We start from the raw sequence: 23198 nt of genomic DNA, 5'->3' as shown, positions 1-23198 counted from the left end.
TTCTCTTCTTCTTCCTTCTTTTTCCTCCTCCTCTTCCTCCTCCTCTTCTTCCTCCTTTTTTCTCCTCCTCTTCTTCCTTCCTCCTCCTCCTTCTCCTTTCTTCTCCTCTTCCTCCAACTCCTCTTCCCCACCCCTGCCCTCAACAAAACCTTCCTATACCAAGGAACACTCATATCCCCAGGTCTGTTGCACCTTCTTGAACACAGGTTTGAGGCAGGAACTCATACAGTTCCACTTGTGATGAATTCAGTACCTTCCAGCATCTTCTTCTCAGGTGCTGGGATTGCAGGCACATGCCACAATGTTAAGAATCTCCAATGATTCTTAGGTGATTATTACAAGAAGAGTCGCAAAATTTTCTCAAGGAGTGAAAAAAGTTGGAAGTGATTTTAAAAGTTTCCATCTGGCTATCCCCCTGCCCCAGACATTTTAACAAAACACTGTGTAGAAGGGAGCATCCCTGACACTAGGGATACAAAACCAAATCTACTCAAGCCAAATCTTTGTAGTAGGTAACTGCTCAGTGGATTTCTACCAAATATGGGGGGGGGGTACATTTTCAGTAGTGTTGGGCTGAAGGCTTGGTCTGGATGGTGGGGAAATTTTAGGAGCACAGATGGAGAAAGTGGGTCACTAGGGAGAAGTTACACTGGTAAACTGTCATATGTTGCTAGTCACTAGTTGAAAGCAGGCTTCGGGATCAAGGAGGGCTCATCTGAGTCTCAAGCATGTCTATTCCCAGTGTCCTCCAAAAGTGTCCTAGTGCTGGCTGCTCCCCTGTGTCCGGGGGAAATGAGAAGAGTAAACAGCTACAGTGTTAAAGATCTTGCACCCTTGAGGACAGCTACAAGCTAACCTGTTGTTTTACCCCATGGTTTATGCCTGGGGTGGAGAAGGGAGGCCGGAATCTTTGTGGAGAGGATCCAGAGGGGCTTCCTTGGCCATTTCTGCTGGACGTTGCGGTTGCCTGATTTGATGTTCCTTTTGTCAGCTCTCCCCACTGGATATTCACATAGTTTTTTGCTGGACGTTGTAAGTGTTAGATATGATACATGTTGTTACGTGCAGGCCGTTTCTATCTACCTGGTATATGCTTTTGCTATTTATTACTTTACTCCTGTTTGCCATGACAAAAGAACAACAACAACAACAACAACAACACCCCCACACTCATTCAAAACCCAAGCACAGATGTCACACGGAACACTAAGGGTGTACCTTAAAGCCTGTGAGGACGGTCTTGTCCCTGGCCCTTGCGCTCTCTCTTCCCTTCCCAGCTACCACTAGGTGAACACTCTCCACCCTCCCATCCGTTTGCTGTGATGATTTGACCTCACTTTGACCCAGAAACAATGGGGCCATTAGACCACATGCTAAAGGCTCTGAGCTGGTCTGTAAATCTCTCCTCCTTTTGAATGGCTTCCTCTTGTGCACTTGTCATAGAGACAATAAAGCTAACGAATACAGATGGTTTTTGTTCCGCTGTGTGGCGGACAGGGGGCCCATAAGGGAATACTCGAGCAGCCAGAACTGATGTACAGGAGGTGCAGAACCACCAGCTGGTGGAGATGTGTCACAGAATAGCACTTCCTGCTCTGTGTAGGAGCCGGAACCCAAGTGAGTTCATTCAAGATGGCAGTAAGTGCTCAAAAGAACTCACAGTGAGTCATGAATTCAGAGGAGTGGCGTCCACTCAAATATGAGGGGAAGGGAAGACAGGTAGACACCAGCTAAGAGTCATTTGGGAAGGAAAAATTGAGGATGTGCCTCTGCCAGACAGGCCAGTAGGCACAGCTGAGGGGCATTTTCTTGATTAATGATCAATGTGGGAGGGCCCAGTCCCTTGTAAGGGGTCCCCCCCCAAGGAAGAACTCCTTAGGGCAGGTGCCCCCATAGCAGGTGCCCCCCAGGGCAGGTGCCCCCACAGCAGGTGGCCCTAGAGGACACCCAAGAGCAGGCCGAGCAAGCCAGCCAAGCAGCACTCTCCTGGAGGCTTGCTCCTGCCTCCACCTTTCTGCCCTGCTTGAGCTCTGGCCTTGACTTCTCTCAGCGAAGGACCATTACCTCGAAGCTAAGGGGACACAAACCCTTTTCTTCCCAAGTTGCTCTTGGTCACAGTGTTCTTATCATAGCCATAGAAACCCTAAGTAAGACACAGGACACGTGAAGAATTGACACATGGTTTGATGGGCCGGAGAATCTGCACCAGGTGTCCAGGCATGAGGACCGAGAGCGGAGACTTAGGATTAAACACACCACAGTGGCATACTCAAAGTTTTCTACATGAAAAAGGAATTAGTCATTTATTGAAGATAATTTCTAAAAAATATGTCCTTTAAAATGATTCCCATGCATCTTTCTGTCTGAATGTGTAGCACTTGCAAGTACATCGAATACTCTGGAACTGGAGGTACAGGCAATGCGAGCCACTATGTGGGTGCTGGGAACTGAAGCCGGGTCCTCCAGAGGAGCAAGCCTCTTAGCCACTGAGTCCCAAATGACCTGCCCTGGGGGTGGAAGGCATCACTACAATGGGCTGGGCCCTCCCACACTGATCATTAGTCAAGAAAATGCCCCACAGATATTTAAATGCAATTTTACTCTGGCTTAGTCCACCTGAAAAAGGAGGTGGTTTTAAAAATGCAGTCTGATTTCAAATAGTGCATGCTGTATTGTAGGATAAAGATAAGTTCATTAGAGGAAAATCTGTTACACGTGCACGGAAAGAGGTTGTTCAACTGGACAGACTCCCCAGGACGGCTGGGAATGGCAGCGTTTGATAAAACAAACAGAAATATCATCACAAAACACATTCACTGCCATCACACATTAGGAAAGAAGGTGCCAGCTGTGCTCACGTCCTATGGAACATTGTGTTATCCTTCCCCTGGTCAGGAGGCATCGGGATCCATAGCCCAGCAGCCGGAATGCACTGCTTGTTGTAAGGACATGGTGATAAATGCCATAAAGAGCAGAGTTGATACAGGTTTTCTCAAAAATGAACTAAAAGCAAGCAGAGCTCATCTATGGCCTGGAGAGGTGGCTCAGTGCTTAAGAGCACTGGCTGCTCTTCCAGAGGAGCAGGGTTCAATCCCAGCACCCACATGGTGCCTCACCACTGTATGTAATTTCTGCTCCCAGGAACCCAACGGGCATGCCCATGGTGCAGGGACACACATGCAGGGGAACCACTCATACACATACTAACACATAAAATCTAAACCATTTTCTCATGGCGTCAAGTGCGGGTTACTGAACACCAAGGCACGTGTGCTGTGAATTATTCGAACCAATGCTAATTCTAGACCTAGACAGTTACAGCTCCTCCATGAAGCAACAAGGCTTTGGACAGAAATCAGAAGCAGTAATCATAGATCGTTAGGTTTAATAGACCATATATATCAATATAAAACTATAAGGGTTATAAAACTAAGACGTGCCAACTAAACACGCGCGCACACATGACATTCTAAGCAGAAATTCCGTTTACCTTGGTTCACAATCACTGTCCCTGGAAACCAGAAGGAAACCACACAATGGGCAGGACAGTGGTTGTGCACAATGCCTGATGGGCTTCCCACCTTGGACAAACACACTAAGTTACTTCTCAGAGTCGTCGACATGCACAGGGACAGGCTGGGGAGGGCTCTGTGTATCCATAAAGCACCCAGTTTATGGCACTAGACTGAAAGTCTCAATGCATGAAACCCACAAGCTGTTGAGGAAGTTTAAAAAAGCGAAATTAGCCAGTTTCGTTTCATTGGGATGTCGCGCTAACATAACATAACACACACCTGTGTATGTGTGTGCACTGCAGTTAATCACACTAATGCTGTGTACCCACACACACCTGTGTGTATGTGCACTACAGTAATCATACTAATGGTGTGTGCACACACACCTGTGTGTACATATACTACCATTAACACACACTAACAGTGTGTACACACACATCTGTGCATATATGTACTACAATTAATTCCCACATAAGAAAGTGTTTGCGTGTGGTACTTAACTTTTTCCGCATACAGGTCACTTGTTCTATCTTAGGATGGGATCAACGTAATCATTAAAATAGAGCCAGACGCCATCTCCATGTCTGCTGCTTGGGCGTAAATGAACCTGTGAGCAGGCTGGGCGATGGTGTACTGCCATTGCTTACCTCACACTTGTGCTGTGCAGTCGAGGACATGATTGCTGGAATGTTAGAGCCCTGATCCCAGGGCCTGCAGACATGGCTCAGAGAATGCAGGCCCTTGTTGATATTCCAGAGGACCCACATCTAGAACGGCAGCTCACAACAGCCTGTAACTGCTGCTCTAGAAGACCCACCACATTTTTATCTTCTCTGGTGTGTATAACACATACTTCTCTGGTGAATATAAACACATACTTTATGTTTTAAAAGACAATCTGAAAAAACACTGATTCTTGTATCCCACCCACACTTAACTGAGTTGGGGAGGAAGAGTCTACAGCATAATTGGAATTTATAGCAGGAACCCAGTAATCCCTAGGCACATGGACGTCGGGGTGCACTGCATTAAATGAGAGCATGCGTTCACACAGTCCCCTGGCTGGCACTGGGCACATACAGTTAGTTTATGGATGAATGAGAAGTCAAAACAGAAATTCCCAGGACACAGGAACTCAGACACTTCCAATTCTGATTCTCAGGGACTGTGAACTCAGTGTCCTTCTTCGGTGGGAAGAAAACATCTGAGGCTATGGTTTCGTCTTGTCCTGCTTTGTCTCTGTCATGCAGCCCACTGCCAAGGAAGCCTAGCACGCACTCCAGAACTAAGACAGGACAACCACACAAACTCTACTGGTCGAGTCCCCTTCTCCCGTGACTAATACTGTTCACAAGAATCACTGACTAGTGAGGGAACACATTGTAACTTAGACAATTCTGGAATATCCACTTAAGGCAAGGGAAGTTAGATGGGGTTACAAGTGCCAAAGTTAGAATGAGATACAAACGGAATCACTGACTTCTGTCTCCCGAGATGCTCCACGGATGCGAACACTTTGTCTGTTACCAGCAGCTGTTTCAGAACAGACGTAATTCTGTCTAAAGGATACCAGAGACTTGCTGGACTGAGTTCATAAATAGTCCGTGTACTCAATGGTGACTGGACAGGTGGGATTTATTGCCTAATAAAACAATAGTAGTCAATTCTTTTAAACCAAGGGGGTGGCTCCATTTACCACCTATCAACCAAGTTATGAAGATGAATGCTGACCAGTTCCTGCAAGCCTCTAGGTACAGTCAGACCATCCAGTTAATACCCAACCTTGATTTATATGTGCTCCTCTTAAAAACACCCAGTAGGACATGCTCTGTTGGTCCATCCTCATGAAACTCATACCCACAGCCCTAGCACAGTGTTCTACCTAGGGACCACAGACACCACCAGAGTACGACTTGGGCCTGTGCAGGACATACAGGTGAGGGTGGGTACAGGATAGAATGAGGCCTATCATTGGACGAGAAGGAAAGATGGGCAGGAGAAAAGTTTGAAGGAAGAGGAGGAGACTGGAATAGGAGACTGGGGGAGAAGCTGCGGAGAGAACATGGAGGCTGACATTAAGATTCCACTCTGTGTATTTACAGGTTGTTATGAATGTTCTTAAAAGATGGATGTGTACAGGGCTTTGTGTGTTTAGGTGGGCGATTACATCTTACCAATTGGATGAGAGGCTGTTGTGTTGCGTGTTCTTTCTTGTAGCGATTTAGGTGTAAGAGAGTATGTGGTGGCAGAGACTCTGGGCTGCCACAGAATTAGGATATGTGTTTCTACCAGATATCTTAGGGCACTGCAGTGCTCGGTCTAGAGGGAATAAAAGACAGCCTTTTTGTTTATTATAATTTTACAACAACAGGACAACCTGTTTAAACAGAACGGCCACCAACCAAAACCCACACCAATGTGGAGAACGCAGCATCACCGAGACTATGAAAGAGACGGAAACGTCCTCACAGTATGAGAGATGAAGAAGGGCAGGCTACTACTGGTACTGGTTTGGGGTTACATAGGTGAATAAAAAGGGCCCAGAAATGGACACACCAACATGGATGGTCTATGAGAAGGAATCCCAATCTTCTGACTCCTAGGCTCAGAGGGGCCATGAGTGGGTCCCAGGGAAAGCGCATATTTCCATCTCTCTGTCTACTCCTTTAACTTAAAGGGCTGAGACGTAGACTGCTGTGAACCTAGAGGATATCATACTTGATGGCTAATATTATGTCAGCTTGACACAGATAATGTCATCGGAGACGGGGGAATCTCAATCAATGAAATTCCTCCATAAGATCAAGCTGTAGGCAAGACCGTAGGATATTTCTTGGTGTTTGATATGGGAGGACCCAGCCTGTCATGGGTGATATCATCCTGGGCTAGTGGTCCTCGGATCTATAATATAGCAGGCTGGGCAAGCCACGGGGAGCAATCCAGTCAGCAGCTCCCCTCAATATGGCCTCTGCATCAGTTCCTGCTTCTAAGTTCCTGCCTTTAGCTCCTGTCCTGACTTCCTCTGATGCTAAATGTGATGTGGAACTATAAGTGAAACAAACCCTTTCCTGTCCTAGTTTGCTTTTGGTCATAGTGTTTCATCTCAGCCGCAGAAACCCTAAGACAGATATTGTACCAGGAGTGAGGCACTGCTGTGATAGACCTGACCATGTTGTTTTGGGAAGGATTCTGTTAGGACTTTAGAACTTTGGGCTTGAAAAAGCCCCTGAGTGATCAGAGCTTAGTGAGCTGTTGTAGGGACTAAGAGGACAAACTCGGGGGACAGTACAGACAAGGGAGGCCTGGCTTGTGACGTTTGAAAGACTACATTAAGCCATTTGTGTGACATTTTGCATTACAAATCTGTGGCTTCTGGTCAGCTGGAGTTGAAGAATCTGCTGTGATTAACAGGAGACCAGAACCACTAAAGCAAAGCCTTTGCTTCACTGGGACAATCAAAAGCTAGGCCGCATTTCCTCAGGGTCAGCACACGGGTCAGCACACGGAAGCCATGTTCTGGAGGGGCCGAGGCTGCATCTCTTGCTGGCAGCTGAGCTCGGTAGCCTAAGACCCCCGGTGCTGACTTTGATGGGACGGAAGGGCCATGGAGAGCAGCTGGCACTTTACCTGTCTGCACTTTTTTTTTAAATTTGAGACAGGATCTTTCTCGTTCTATGGTCACCTTGAGATTGCTGCAATCCTCCTGGCTCACTGCCTGGGCTGGGATTGCAGGTGCAAGTCTTGGCCCCAGGTTTGGCTCCCTTTTTGAATTTTTAAAGCCCCTCTATTAGAGTTTTTCCACTTTTCCAAATGTACGGCCTCCACCCCGACAGGATCCTGTTACTGCATCAGTCATGGAGGGGTGATTTCAAGGTTGCAGGAGTCCAGTACAATTCTGGTACCTTTGGGAATGCAGAATCTTCAACCTACAAGGCCCAGGCCCTAACTTCTTAGCATTCATTGAGAACAGGAACTGGATGCTTCGGTATAATTAGTGGTTAGGCACCTGGAAGTCACTCTGTGGTTTCACCAGGGAAGGGAAAGACAGACCAAGCACGCCCTGGGTCTCAGGCCTGGTGCTAAGACAACTGTCACACTTAGGTCCCTCCTGACGGGCATGTTAGAGCACTGACGGTATTTACTCATATCGACCTGTGAGGATAAAGGGGTTGTGATTTTTATTACTGGGTCACAGGCCTCTCTCCTATCAGCCCTTGTAATTCCTTCCTCTTAGGTACAGACTGTCCACCTCACAGACTGTTTACCTTGAGACATCCAAGCAGCCGGCCTGAAGATCAACATGGCAGTGTCCCTTTTCCTGTCACCGAGAACTGGTTACTTCCTGTCAGTATGAGTCTTGACAGCAGGACTTTATGTCCCTTCGATGTCTCATCCTAGCCATTACAGACTGCCATGCACTATGGACCTTGTTAAAGATTTACCCACTTTATGCTTCAAGGACACAGTGGCTCAACCCTATTCTGAAAACAGCTGATAAAGTGGTCTTTGTCACATGCTCAAGTCTTACTCAGAGGAGGTGACGCCCATAGGCTTCTCCAGGGGATGTATGCTTGACCTCAGAGGCTGATTCCTTAGGTTCTCAAAACCACCTCAGTCTGTGACTTGATCAGAAGTGCACAGGTGAGCTTTACGTTGTCCTGCAGGGCAGGTTACTGGAAACTAGACTTAGACTTTCAAATCCCTAACTGATCTTGGCATCCCCACGTTCCTTACCTAATTCCAAGATAGCCTGGCCCGAGGGCTGATGGGCTAACCAAAGAGAAAGCCAGCTTTCGAAGAAACCAGTCAAAACAAAAACAAAGCCAAAACCAACCGACCAACCAAAAACAACAACCAGACCAAACCAAACCAGACCAGACCAAACCAAACCAAACAAAAAAACCCTACCATGTGTCCTGGAATTTCATGGTGTAAAAATGGAGTAATCAGTATATACTATGGAGTTAACAACTTATGTTCTCCCTAGGATAATTAGAAAATTTCACTACCATTATTAAACCAAATTTAATAGTATTCTTTTTAAAGGATTTATTTCTGTGTGTGTCTTTGTGCATGTGTCTGAGTGTATATGCACATGAGTGTACGCATGCACAGGGACCAGAAGAGGGCGCCTCAGATCCCTTGGAGCAGAGTTACAGGTGGTTGGGAGATGTGAGCTGCCCAGTGTAGGTGCAAGGAATGCAATTGACAACCAGAGCTTCCAGGGACTAAGCCACTACCTAAAGACTATACATGGACTGACCCTGGACTCTGACCTCATAGGTAGCAATGAATATCCTAGTAAGAGCACCAGTGGAAGGGGAAGCCCTGGGTCCTGCTAAGACTGAACCCCCAGTGAACTAGACTGTTGGGGGGAGGGCGGCAATGGGGGGAGGGTGGGGAGGGGAACACCCATAAGGAAGGGGAGGGGGGAGGGGGATGTTGGCCCGGAAACCGGGAAAGGGAATAACACTCGAAATGTAAATAAGAAATACTCAAGTTAATAAAAAAAAAAAAAAAAGGAATGCAATTCGGGTCCTTATTTCTGAGCAGCAAGCACTCTTAATGGCCGAGTTGTCTCTCAAGCCTCATTTTACCATTTTAATTTCATGAAGTACATTCAATATACTATCTTCCTTTTTCATATTTAGCTTTAAATCTTGAGAGCCATTTGAGATGAGACAATTTACAATAGCAGTTCTTGAGCTTTTTGCACTTAAGAGCCCCTTTATATATACTGCTTGTTTTAGTTTTTGAGACAAGTGTCTCTCCATAGCCCCCTGATGAAGCTCGGGTCCTCAGCAAGAGGAGTGAGCCCTCTTCACTGCCGAGCTCATGTTTTACTGAAGACCTCGAAGAACTTTCAATTATTGACAGTGCCTGTGTCCTCCTACCTTCTTACTCAGTCTGTTTTATGGTTGTTGGTGCATAAAAGGAACCCAGCATCAGACCTGTACTCAGTAAGGGTCCCACAGACGTCCTTAAAGGGCACTAGGGTACATTTACAGAAACGGGTCCACAGGCCTGGTTTGTGTCACAGGAGGTATTTGTCTAGGGCCCTCCTCATCTGCATGGAAACAATCAAGAGCTGTAACACTGCACACACCCCCCCCTAGTCAAGATGTAACAGTTCAAATGGTGGAGGTGGGCGGTATGAGCCTCCCTCTGCTGCCATTTTCTCTCCAAGTGAACAAGTAGGTGACTTTATATTTCTCCTTAAAAGAGAGTGGAACTAAAAGCATCCTTCTATTCTTTCATTCTACTCTGGGTTTATAGAGAGGGAGACACAGGTACAAACAGGTGCACACACAGGTACATACAGGTGCACATAGGCGCACAGAGGTACATATAGGTACACACAGGTGCATACAGGTACACACCGTATATACAGGTACACATAGGTGCACACAGGTATACTCAGGTACACATAGGTGCACACAGGTACACACAAGTACACATAGGTGCATACAGGTAAACACAGGTACATACAGGTACACATGGGTGCACACAGTTACACTCAGGTACACATAGGTACACATGGGTGCACACAGTTACACAGGTCACAAAGGTACACACAGGTACACACAGGTGCACACAGGTACATACAGGTACACAAAGGTGCACACGGGTACACACACAGGTATACACAGGTGTACAAAGGTACACACAGGTACACACAGGTGCATACAAGTACATACAGGCACGTGCCTGCAGCAGAGATTCCCAGAAGAGAGATTGTAGCCAGTGCAAGCAGAAGACTGGCATTTTGTTCACATTCTCAGTTTAATATCAAAATATCAAAACCATCTCCTTATAGAGAAGTGGCTACATTGCTGTCCTGTTTTGTGAGGAAGTTTGCAGAAAATGCTGGGTTTTTAATCTCTGTGGAGGTGGACTAGGGTGGCCTCCAGCACTTTCATGGAGTCAGTAAGGAAGCTCGACATTGGGCTGCTCTGGTCATTAGCCTAGGCTGGACTCTTGGGGCTTTGCATGTCTGTCAGGGAGGAGGTTCCTAGAATTAGAGACACTGACTAAAATTAAAGGCAGACTAAGACAGTAATGAAATTGCGGTCCACAGATATTGGTAGAGAGTTTGAAAACTCTAGATGTGTTGGACCTCTGACAGACATGCCCAAGCATGCCTTCCCTCCAGAAAGGAGGGCTGGCTAGGATGGGAGAGTGAGAGTGTCCCAGCTTTGCCTGCTGGCTTTGAGCTGTGTGGAGAAGCTGCACCTTAGGCTCAGCCTGGGGAGCACTGGGGAGGGAAAAAGGCTCTGAGTTGAGGCACTGATGGGTCAGCAGGCTCCAAGTGTCCTTAAATAGGAATAATGCTGAGAAGCGCTGGCCTTAGTGATTTTCTGGGAGGAACATGCCAAGGACTATTTCAACAGCATTGTTGTTTACTGGGTGATAAGATCCGGTGGGTCCACCACTCTGTGTGCAGCTACTGTGACAGACAGGTCACGTGGTGTGTGACAGTACCTGGGAGTCTACCTGAGCCTTGGGACTCACCTCATTGAAATGGACATCCTGCATGCCGACATCTTCCATCATGGAAGCCTCTTCATCAATGTTTGGTGTGATGACCCTGAAGGCTGTGCACCCCTGTCTGAACATGCCTGGGCAGGGAGAGAGCAGAGGGAGCACGGTCAAGCAGAAAGAGGCTGGGACTCGAGACTTCCTCCTGCCCTGTGTGTTTCTGTGTGGAAGTAAACGGCTGATGTGGAAATCTCTCCCATATGAGCCCAGCGTCCGCACAGGAGGCTGGGGACCAGAGTGGCCTCTCCCGTATTTCCCCACATGTCACCTCCAGCCCCTCAACTCTTTCATTTTGTAACCCACCTTAATCCATTCAGCCTTCAAATAAACTATATGCTGAAAAGTTATGATTGAGTCAAGCTAGTGGCAAATTAACATGGAAACGAAAATCCGACTAGGTAGAAAGATCCTTAGTCAGACAACAGGGAAACGAAAGCCAACCACTGAGACGTAAGTGGCTCAAAGACAGTTGCTTCCTCCCAGTAGTTGGGCATCTCACCCATTTTGCTGTGATAACCCACAGACTGGAGCCCTCCCGCCTGACCCTTTCCAGGAACGCCTGTGAGTTGTGGGGCTGCCTTGGCTGGCCTCTAGACAGCTGTCTGAGCAGGAAGAGAGGCAGAAAGCAGCAGTCTGGGCCTCAGAGCCTGATCTGTTAGCTACAATGTATCAGCACTGGGGTAGAGGTCAACTCCTTGAGCTCAAGGTGGGCACTGGGACACTGTCTTAAGCCAGCTCAGTATCAGTGGTGTGACAATGTGAGAAAGGCCTTGGACTGTTAGGCAGAGACATTCCTGTTCCACATTTGTTCAATGTCCAATCAATTCCGAGTTAGTCATTTCCAGTCAGCTGTGAGTTAGCCAGAATCTCCATCATGGTGCTCATACAGCCTTGCTTTGATCTGATATGGAAAGCAAAGAGTCCCCAAAGAAAAGCTCTGATCTTAGCCTGAGGAGACATTAACACCCCTAAAATAAAGCCATAAAATCAGCCTCCGTGCTTCGGTCAGTACGGGAAGCATAGAGCTCAAAGCTCTTCCCCTTGGGTGTTCATCACACAGGGACGGATGGCTGGGAGAGACCCACAGAGCCCAGGTAGAGGGAGAGACCACGCAGAACTGGCACACACACCGCCACAGCCCTGGAGTGCCACGTGAACGAGCAGCTGGGGACCCTGGGGAGCTGGGTGACCCTCAGGCTCACCTCCCCGGCTCTTCCTCTGGCAGGAGGTATGGCTGTAGGGGAAGACAGGTGGTTCCCGCTGGAGTGCTAGGTCAGCTTCTAAACACAAGGAAACGTGTCACCTGATAGAATGGCTCGGCAGGAAACGCTAAAGGGAACACGGCCCCTTTGGTTTCCTCTGATGTCTGACAGCCCCATTCTAAAAAACAGACACTGTATGACCTTGGCAGCTTTATAAGGCTTCTCGCTTTGTACGGGCACACCTCGTGAGCTCGGACCAGGGACAGTGTGCAGACTGCCTGTCTCTCCAGAACCCCAGTACTACAAAACCAAATGTCAGCCTGAAGGCTGCACCAGGTAACTGTTCGGCCACGAACGAACTCATGGGAACAAGTGTGTGGCACACAAATGTGGATCACCTGCCCCTTACGACCTCTGGCTAGCATGGCCGCCTAAATCCCATAATAAATTTAGTCAGCAGAGTTACATTCCAGAAACTCCATCCAACAACTTCCCCGTAGAACTGTCACTGATGGATAAGCAGTTCCGGTGGGAAAATATCTTAAGGGGAAGTAAAGTCTTTCAGCTTGTGTTAGCTGGTCAGATGCAGCCAGAGGTAAGCTTATTAGCGAATTTCTGCCGAGCAGTACGAAGCTAGGACAACCGGCCGTCCTCTCTGTAACACTGGAGCTGGTGCTTTGCCCATGAGGGCAGCTAGGGGCTGCGACCGGGGCTAAGAAGCCAACGGTGCATGCAGTGCGGTCCCTTGCCTCCCGAGGCTCAAGCGTGTCCTTACCTTTCCGTGTGAGATATTCCGCTACCAAAGCTGTCACGTGGACATAGCACATTGCTGCCTGTGTTAAAAGAACAACACACAGTTCTTAGTCACTTAGAACCCTGTGCCTTCAGGAGGCAGGCCCTCTCCAGAGCTCTTAAGACACCAACTATCAACAGCAGGAAAGCGAGACACATGACAGCCAACTGCTGGGCTGTCCCCGTTTACAACTGCTGCGTCTTAGCACGAAAGACAGAGCCTGCACCCTGAGGGGATTATTCCATTTTTCTTAAAGCAAAACAACAATTATTTAAAGGAAAGGTTTCCCAGACTCTCACACTTGAGCTAATAAAATTCCCTTTCAACTTAATTTATTTTTAAGCATTGCTTATGTATGTGTATGTGTGTGTGTTCTTTGATTCTGTTTCAAATTTTACCTCTACGTGTGTTCAGGTGCCTGTCGGAGGCAGCTGGGTCCCACAGAGCTCAATGTGGGTGCTGGGAACCAAACTCTGCAAGAGCAGTGTGCTCTAACTGCTGGGCTATTTCTCCCCATGTTCTTTCTGTTCTTTCTCTTGAACACGAAGGCTGTTTTTTTTTTTTTTTTTTTTTTTTTTTTTTTTTTCTTTTCTTTTTTTTTGGGGAATCTACTTGAACACGCTCTACCACCTGAGCCAAATCCCCTAACCCCCTTTTTTTTTTTTTTTTTGGTTCTTTTTTTTTTTCGAGTGGGGACCCAGACCCAGGGGCCTTTCCTTTTTTCCCCAACCCCTTTTTTTTTTTACAATTTTCTAACCAAGAATCTGGGCTGGGGTGCAACTTGGTAATGTGTGTGTTCAGCACGCCTCGGCCTCAAGTCTCCCTGCCCACAGAGATCGATCCTATAAATGCCTTAAAATGAGAGGACAAATACATCTTTCACCAAGTTGTCCAGTTATTATCAAAATCAAAAGCAAGCGTTGGAACTGAGACCATGTGGAACCAGCCACTGCCTTCATCAGGTGGGCGCTGCCTCCACATGGTGGCCTCAGGTATTGCATGAACACCCACCTGTGTGTGCAGGCTGCCTATGAAGTGGGCATTCTGACCTGTGCCTAGCTGTGGAGGAAAGGCCGGGTGTTCTGCTCACTAGGTTATCTGACCATAACAGGCAGTGTTCCCACTGTACACGGTACTGCAGCTTCACAGCGCATAGCTGCAGAACTGTCACAGGGTGGAAACAGCGGAGGCTCTGAGAAACTGTACAACGCCAACTACAGTGGGAGCAAAGGGCCAGCTCGTGAAGTGTGTATCCTCCGGTGGGCTAGACGAGCAGCAGGCAGGTGGCATGGGCACAAGTGTGTCCGTCTGCTCTTGCCTTATTGATGTGATTGATGCTCCTGCCTCGAATTTCCCCCCAGTGACGGACTGTGTGACCTGGAGAGAGGCCTGCCTCCTCTCAGCGGCTTTTGGATATTTCCCTCATGGAAACAGAAATGAAACAGAATAGGCCTCAGAGTGTGACACACTTTGGAAACAGGGTTGTGGTTATTAGTTAAAATGAAGTCACTAGCACTGGGTAGGCCTTGAACCCAGCACAACTGTGCCGTAATGGAGAAGAGACCTATGGTAGAGTATTCCATGTGACAGTGGACGCTAGGGGATGAACGCTGGTAACATGAGCAGCTGGGAGAGAGGCAGGGGACGCATTCCGCCCTGGATGCTGATTTGGGGTCACCAGCCTCCCTGTTGTAAGGAATTGACCTGTTTGATAAGCCACCCAGTTTGTCGTGGTTTGTTGACGGCTGGACTCAGAGACGGCTCTTTCTGCTTCTAAGAGACTGGGCTGTACACATCACGGTAACTCTGAGAATGACGGAGCATTACTATCTTAACTTCCTTTCTATGATAGCCGTGTATGTTTGTGTTCACAAAGAAGCGAGTGTGTGTGCTTCAGCACGCCACCCTGATGACGGTGACCAATACTGCAGACTTAGAATCTTGATCACTGAGAGAGCCACAGAGATGTCAAAAGTTGAAGTGAATACTCTTACTTTGGTAACACAAAACCCGCGTGCAGTCATTACGTTTTCTTGACGTTCTCGTTTTACACGATGCTGTCAAGGCACACAGGGCCTAGGGATCGTGGTGCAACGCCAGAGCTGGGAAATGTGTGGTCCTGGTTTGGAGTCTGTCTCCCATGCCTGCTCCCGGCCATACCAGCTACGCAGTGTCTGCTCTGAACAGATGGGGATGCTCAAAGACCTGCTACACATCCTTACCACTATTGTACAGGAAGTGCTAATTCTACTGTGAGACTGAACCCCAGAGGAGTCTTGGTGCAGGAGTCTTAAGTAGCAGGAAACCACCTAAATATGCAGGTAACCCCTTATACTCTGTCTCCAGTGACTAAGATGCCCAGACAACTGGGGAATCCCCCCAAGCCTACGACTCCTGTACCTCTTCCTGTTTGTGTTTGAGGCACCACATTGCTTCCATTGGCTTGTTTTGATCAGTGGTACAACTTTCCTCGAAAGTCACTTCAGGGAATAAATAGAGGATAGCTATTTCTCAAAAACACTTCAAAGGGGCAGGCAGGGCTCCCTACCTCTGAGAGATCCCCATTTTTAACATGGATCCTTGCCATGCTGTCCAGCCACGTCTTCCTGAGCTCGGGGGTGCTGGCGTAGGACTTGGCCAGGCTGTACTGCAGGTCCACCAGCATCTCTGGGTCGTTCTCATGCTCCTTCATCTGGGCTGTGGCCATCAGGACTGTGCGGATCCTCTTGGTCAAATCTTTCACATCAGAGGAGAAGCTGGTGTGCTACACAGGGCAGAGAAGGAAGGACTTACGACGTCACACACTAGACAGGGGGAGGGGAAGGGCTCGTGACATCACCTACTTTCTCCTGGTGCACACACATCCTATGACTCGGCAGACTTGGGGTGAAACAGGAAGTTACTCACCTTAATGAGCCGGTCGCTATTGGCACAGTTGTTGATGATAGACAAGGACTGCTGGAATCTGGTTCCTCCAATGCCAACCACGTCTGCGATCAGCTGGCTGACAGAGATGATGACCTTAGGGACAGACACACAAGCAACCAAGTCACCTTCATATGATGGCCAGGTTCAGCTCTGATGTGCACGAAGCCTCTGCGCGGCCAGATGTGTGGGCTGGGGAGCCACACCAGTGTGGGGAACAGTGTCAGAGATTTCTTTTAATCACTTTCAAAAACCAACCCAGAATTTGATTGTTTGTCCTAATGTGTTTGCCCAAAAACTAAAAATGTGAATCAGAAAGAACACAGAAGAACACAAAGACACACCCGAACCACTCAGGCTGCTGCTCACCCACTGCATTCTGGGTAAGGGGGGAAACCATGCTACCCTTCCCTCAGGTTTGTTTTGAGCTTACAGGTTAAATGTTCAATGGGTAAAAGGCATTTTCTTTTAACAGAGCGTGCAGAAGTTAACAGTGCAACGGGCAGTGTGCCTTGACTCAGGTGCTTACGCACCCATGGGGAGGCGCTCCTTACGTTCTTTCCCTCCACCACAGGTGAGTACAACCACTGAGGATTGCCAACTGAATCCCCTCTTCCTTCCAATCTGCCATCCCTCATCCAGAATACCACCCTCTCTGACCCGGATTGCAGCGTTCTCTGTTAATGAAGTGTGTACCCCTTAAGACCTGCTCTTAAAACTGAGGCCGAGTGGGTGGGTCCTCTGAATATGAATGCGTGACAGACAGCATGCTTTCTGTACCTTCTCACCTGTGTTCTAAGCATGAAGGGCTTTTCTAGCTTCCGAGGTGGGTGATTCCTTCCGTGCACCCATGGCCCAGAACATGCCTAACAGCCTTCAAGCCACCCCCATCTTCATTCTCCAGGCTCTCGAGAGCTGCCCCTGCTCCCCAGAATCCCTAACCAGGGGCTCTTCCCAGTTCCCTCAGGATTCTCCGTGGTACTGGCCTTGTGTTTGCACAGGGCCTAAAGGCCCTCTTCAGGAGGGCCAGGGGAAGATCTGTTCTGTTCCTGGTTGTAGTCCTCAGTCCTAGCACATAAGGTCTGCAGACAATGGCTACTACATAAGAAACGGACAAACACAGATGGAAAAGGTTCTCCCAACAGCATGTCCACAGGAAACACATCCACAAAAGCACACAGGACTTGCTGCGTTCTCGGAGCAGAGAATTCTGGGTGTTTTAGCTGGGCAGACAGGAGGTATACTCATAAACAGAAGACAGGAAAACCTCTCTGGGTTTTTGTTTTTTTAAGGATTTGATATTAAGCACCTTGACCCACAGCGTGTCACTTAGTTCAATACTGGATCAATACCTAGATGCCGAGCTAATGACGAGACGCGGCAGGCCAGGGTCTGTAAGAATACCGACCATTACACAAACACTAGTGGCTCGTGTGACTTCAGCTCTCCACTCACAGCCTTTGGGGAACTGATGAGGGGCTGTGTTGGTCAGGGTGACCCTCGGTGACGCCTGTGCCCTGGGGCAGTGAGAGCGCACGCACCTGTAAGTGTGTCCGGACAAAAGACTTCTTCCCCGTGTAGTCGAAGTTGTTCCTCATCAGGAAGTAGAGCAGCTGGGAGGCCTCAGTGCGGATGGAGCTGAGCTTGGAGTTACAGCACTTGAGAACCTCATAGCACAGAGATGCACACATGTCTGCCCGCCCCTCGTAGAACGTTGAGGGGAACTAGAACAAAACACAGGGCAGACAGACCAGCAAGGTCAGCACTCCCGATGGCCTCCGCCCCAGGAAGGTGAGAACCCTGTAACCATCAGCAAGACCACTGCCTTGAAGTAACTTACCTTATAAATTAATGACCTTAAGGCAGTGAAGACATTTTTTAAAGCCATTTCTGACTGGTGCTTTTGGAGGAAACACAGGTAGACATCAAAAACTTTCTTCATGAGTGGATTATGTCCATGGTCAGCTAGGAGCTGGTTCTGAAAACACACATTGGCATAACCGTTAGACATGTCTAACATCTTGAAGACATGTCAGGCCGTGTATATGCTGAATTACTGTATCTTCCAAGCGCTGAGATAAACAAATTCTGCTACAAGCACTCTGAGGAAGGTACAGACTGCTCCCCTAGACGGAGAAAGACGACTGAAACCTTTTCCACTGTGGGGAAGTTAATTTAGAAATCTGTAGCATGGCTCACAGCCTTGGTACTCACTGGGTTTCCAGATACTCATTTCTAACCACATGTCAGCAATGGATTCAGGAGCTGGGATTGGGTGGTATGTGCATTCTAACATGGGGCTGTCGTTACAGGCATGTCAGAGAATTGATGGGTAGAGGCCAAGAGTCCCATCCTCCCAAAGTGAGGCATTTCCTCAGCCAGGTTTTCTCGGCACTCAGTAGTCAGTTGTTTGGAGGGACAGCATGCATCACTTAAACATGCAAGGATCTGCACAGGTAAACCATGCCCTGACAGTCTCTTCTGTGAGGCAGTGGCTCTAAAACTGGCCTTGTATTCCTACTGTCATAGACTGAGGTCAGAAATCCCAGCATGGGGAAATTCCACCTCAGACACAGGGCCAGCTGTTAGCTGCAGCCAGCTGTTAGCTGCAAGGAGGGGGAGAGACACCCGTGATGCTCTTGGGCTATATAAGTAGCCTTTCTGTCTATACCTGCTTTGCATGGGTCCTTCCTGTAGCCTCCTGCCTCTTCAGATCACAGGTCCAGGCAGAGTGCAGAGAAACAAGCTGCACTGCTGGCCTGGACTAGCATTTCACTCGGCCCAGTACAGCACACGGGTTGGATGTGCTGTCATTCAAACCTTCACGGCCTAGGTATAGGCTTTTACACGGAAGCTGCCACGCTGGGGGAAGGTCCCAGCACAGTGTGCTTCTCAGAGTGCGCGGATTAGACCTTAAAGCCGAGCTTCTCATTTGTCACAGCAGGGCTTGGGCCCCCAGGAGTGGCAGCCACAGAGGAGGGGCTCTAGGTACCCACTCCACAACCTGGTTCTGTTGACCGTGTTTCCCGCTATTTCAACTGGCTTCCTGGAGATACACTTAATGGGGGACGTGGATGGCTTGGCACCTCAGGGGAGGGCACACTATAGTAAAGTGGCATCATATTGGGTGTGTGTGTGACATTATTTTTACTGTCACTAGTAAAGAGAAAGAACTTGTCCTGAGAGAGTCTCATGTAGCCCAGGCTGGCCTCCATCTCTGTGTAGCCAAGGATGACCTTGAACTTGTGATCCTCTCCCTCCGGCTCCCATGTGATAGGATTACATGCACCCCTCCTGGTTTCTGTGCTAGCATTGACCACAGGTTGGGCCTCATGCATGCTAGGTAAGTATTGTATCAACCGAGCTAAGCCCCACCCCTGCCCTCCACCCCCTGCCCCCACCTCCAGCAGAGAAAACAAACTTTGGTTATATTTCCCTAAGACCCTGGCAACTAAACAATGGGCTGCAACACTCACAGGTGGTAGTACTAACTCGTGCTTTCTTTCTAGACTAGAAATGGAAGAGACTCTAAGCTGGGAAGCCTTAGGCTCCTAAGATAGAACACAGTACAATGGTACACAGGAATAAAAAAAATTAAAATCAAACCCATTACTTCGGTCACTAACTCAATACTTTTTTTTAACTGGGGTATGGTCTTGTTTAAAAAAAAAAAAAAGGCTTTAAGAACATGCATCAGTGGCCTAATTATTGTCTGCTAAATTTAAAAACAAGACCAAAACGCTTTCATTTCTTTTTTCATGACATGCCTTTTCATTTAACTTAGTAATAAATACATAATTTTAAAAAGATGGATTTATACTCAATTGTGCCTCTCTCTTTGAATATCTAATTTAAGACATCTGCCTTTGTTTACAGATATTCAAAGCAGAACGTCTGGTTAGGTTCCCATGGCTATCATGTGGAGGGCTTGGGCTAAAGCTGCCTTCGAGGCAAAATAGCTGCCTCCAGGGACGGCCCCTGGCATTTCCACGCATGCAGCACAAGGGGGCAAGTTCAGCATTATTACATATTAACAGGGATCTCTTCACTCACTACAGGGAGGCCTTATTAGGGAACCCTGAGATTAACAGTCTCTTTATAGAAGCAAGGCCAGCTGAAGTGAAAACATAGGCCATGCACTGGCGTTGGTTGAGTTTAACAAGCTGGGTGGACTTATCAGACCAAAAGCCTCTGACCTTGAACAGTGAGTGTTTAATACAAACCTTAAAAGCCAGGGTGAACAGCGAGAGGGTGTCCAGAGCTGTGAGGCAGACCTCAGTGGCGATGTTTGCTTCGAGAAGCGACTGGTGAACGACATCTGCCTCCGAGTGGCCGTAGCCTGTGTGAATCAGCACAGCATTACTGTCTGGGGGTACAGGCAACAGGGCCGGTGGGGTGCGGCAGTGACAGTCAACTTTTGATTATTTACAGAAGTCCCCTTTCAGAGCCCTTCTCCAGCCCTTTGCCTCTAGAGAGGTAGCATTAACAATGCTTTCTCCTCCATGGTGCATCTTTCCCAGCTCTGGAGGCTCAGTGACAGCAGCAGCCATTGACAGCGTGCTTGCTCCGCGCCAGCCGAGACTGGGAGCTCCACATTATTCTCCAGTCACTCGGCAGCCCCGGGAGGTATGCACCTTGTTGTATACTTTCTGCAGATAAGGGAGTGGGACTTGAAGGAAGTCTCCAAGGCAGTAGGATGGTGGTGCCAGCATGCCCACCAGGACAGACACAGTCCATCAGCTGCATGGCTGAGCAGTCACAATGGCCAGAGTGCTGACAATGCTCCAAATACCCCAAGAAACAGGTAACAGGCAACTGACATGCAGCTGATAGCTGGTCACTCAGTCCAGCTCTACCTCTTCATCTGTGTATGGTTTTGGCTGAGTTAGCTAACCTTTTCACACTTTGGCATCCCCATCTATAGGATGGGGTAAAGGTATCCACACTTCAAAGAGCTTAGTGAGGATACATTCATTAAGATTGTGAGGTTCATAAAATGTGCCTAGTACAGAATGAGCAGCATATGCATTAAGTGGGCAGGACTGAGGCCTGTCTTTAGCTAGATCGCAAGTGATAATCGAGAGTTGACTGTACTGCAAATGGTCCTCTACTTGCTTTAACGACAAATATAAAAGCCAGTATATTGGAAAGATATGCCTACAGAAAGGAGAGAACCAGAAAGACTGTCATGTAAATTTAGCTTCATCGTACACAATTTAAACATTAACTGCAGTCTTCAACAGTGGCTGCACAATCAATTTAGTAATGATATAAATGCAGTTTGACAATTTGAGATATTACATTAAGAAATGGGATGTATTAGCAGAAACACACAGAGAAGATGTAAAGATGTTACCATGGTGTCTTGCTTATACAGAAAGATGGCAATGTAACAGAACACGATATAATGACTTTCTCCAAGGAGAAATTAAGAAAGCAACACTTACTAATTGGTCATTTTGTTTTAATACTCCAGAGAGGAAGGCATTAGTTTAGCAATCCACAAAATAAAGTACAGAAAACCTATAGAACTTCTTTGAGATTATTAATGGGAACTGCCCCCTCAACCCAGAACCTACACTCCAAATTCCTATTTGGATCACTGTATCAGAGGACTGATACAGGCAAACAGGAGGAAAAAGAGAATAGTAGGACTTTGTTTTGACTGAAATGTGAGTTATAGTTCTACAAATGCTACAGCAGAGCTTTTAAAGCCACAGAGATGCTTTAAGACTGCCATGCAACCTCTATTGAGTGTAGTCATCCAATTTTGCTTTTCAACAGGTGGTTTTGAGCTTTTACATCTGTGGTTCTCTGTCCACCTCAGATGTCTGTCTGTCTCAGGGCTGTCACCCTTTCATGAGAATATAGAATATGTTTAACATCATGTTAATTCCAATTCTTTGTTTTTAAACAAGCAGTTTTCTAGAGAAAAGAAAGATGGCCATTTGGGTATATTAAGGACATCTGCACTGCCCCTTTGCATAAGCCAAGGCATTCCTGTACTGGGTGGGGTGTGATAAGATAAAGAGAGAGTAAAAGAATGAAGCACTGATGAATACTGTTAAAGAGATACAAACCACAGAAAGAGGGGACCAAAGCCAAAAACATCAACACCTGTGATCAGGCCAGCCAAAACTATGCGCACAGGTCACAGGGACCTTCAAGGAGCTGCTGTGGTCTGAGCTAAGAGTCTGAAAGGAATATGGCTAAAAGGTGATTTTATTTGTTTTCTCTTATAGAATTGTCCCTTTAAAGCAGAATCAACATGTCAGGCTGCTTAAGTGTAGAATTGTGTATACATGAACAGAAATATGGTAATGACAAAATTTCTCTGACACCACAATCTATCCAAACACTTGAGAGCAGCAATTCTGTGGATAAGGGGAGGGGAATGAGGTGGGTAGGTACATATATGAGCACAGTATAAAAATATACAGGCACGAAAATGCCATGGGAAGCCAATTTTGTACATTAATTAGAACATTAATTAAAAGTCACAAAAGTACCACTACGTCCACTGGGGGGCAGTAGTGTGTTGCGGCACTGTGTGGATTCCCTCCACCCTTGTAGGATCAAAAGTATACCCTAAGGGTGACATCTTAAGGTGGCACAAGGTAGGCTGGTTTGGGAGTCCTCAGTATTCACAGATTTCACAGATCAAATCTGTAAAATTTTCAAGCCTCTGCCGTGCCTGCAGTAAGACTTGTTTTAATTTTAAAACAATGTCTGTGTGTGGTGCAAGCACGCGTGGTGAACTCGCTGAGTGGCTTCCTCTACGGCTCTCGCTTCGTAAGAAAGTTTAAGATTCCATTTCTTTTTTTTTTTTTTTTTTCCTTTTTTCAGACCTGGGGACGGAACCCAGGGCCTTGCGCTTGCTAGGCAAGCGCTCTACCACTGAGCTAAATCCCCAACCCCGAGATTCCATTTCTTTTTCTGAGTATAAGCAAAGGTGTGCACGTTTGGAGGGCCCTGGAGAGCAAACTCAAGTGGTCAGGTTTAGCAGTGTCTTAGGGGCCGAGCAAGCTCACCTCCTCCTCTAACTGTTTCTTCAGACAGGCCTCTTCCTGAGAAGAGCCTCTTCCTGAGAAGAGCTTGCTGTTTTGGCTGGACTAGCCGGCCAAAGAGCCCTCAGGATTCCCTGACTCCACAATCCCAGGGCTAGGGTTACAGATACACACAGCTTTCATGTGGACACCGGGAATCTTAACCTGGGCTCCTCAC

The 23198-nt window shown here is 47.6% G+C and overlaps 1 protein-coding gene across 5 annotated transcripts in view; it reads right to left on the bottom strand.

Annotated features, from left to right (window-relative positions):
• The window catches only part of Dock9 (dedicator of cytokinesis 9), a 256367-nt gene that overhangs the window by 24685 nt on the left and 208484 nt on the right, over positions 1–23198 (bottom strand). For 3 of the 5 annotated variants that reach the window (XM_032917515.1, XM_032917510.1, XM_032917512.1), the window contains exons 39-46: positions 20198–20313; positions 17815–17952; positions 17516–17698; positions 15957–16070; positions 15598–15813; positions 13032–13089; positions 12257–12334; positions 11028–11134 (exon numbers count right to left, since the gene is read on the bottom strand). In XM_032917515.1, the coding sequence (XP_032773406.1) occupies positions 11028–11134; positions 12257–12334; positions 13032–13089; positions 15598–15813; positions 15957–16070; positions 17516–17698; positions 17815–17952; positions 20198–20313 (1010 nt within the window). The remainder of the gene's footprint in view (positions 1–11027; positions 11135–12256; positions 12335–13031; positions 13090–15597; positions 15814–15956; positions 16071–17515; positions 17699–17814; positions 17953–20197; positions 20314–23198) is intronic. The other 2 variants (XM_032917513.1, XM_032917514.1) reach the window with 1 other exon arrangement.

The sequence above is a fragment of the Rattus rattus genome, chromosome 12 (assembly GCF_011064425.1).
Source record: "Rattus rattus isolate New Zealand chromosome 12, Rrattus_CSIRO_v1, whole genome shotgun sequence".
NCBI classification, from domain to species: domain Eukaryota; kingdom Metazoa; phylum Chordata; class Mammalia; order Rodentia; family Muridae; genus Rattus; species Rattus rattus.
This window is presented reverse-complemented; position numbering and strand designations above follow the sequence as displayed.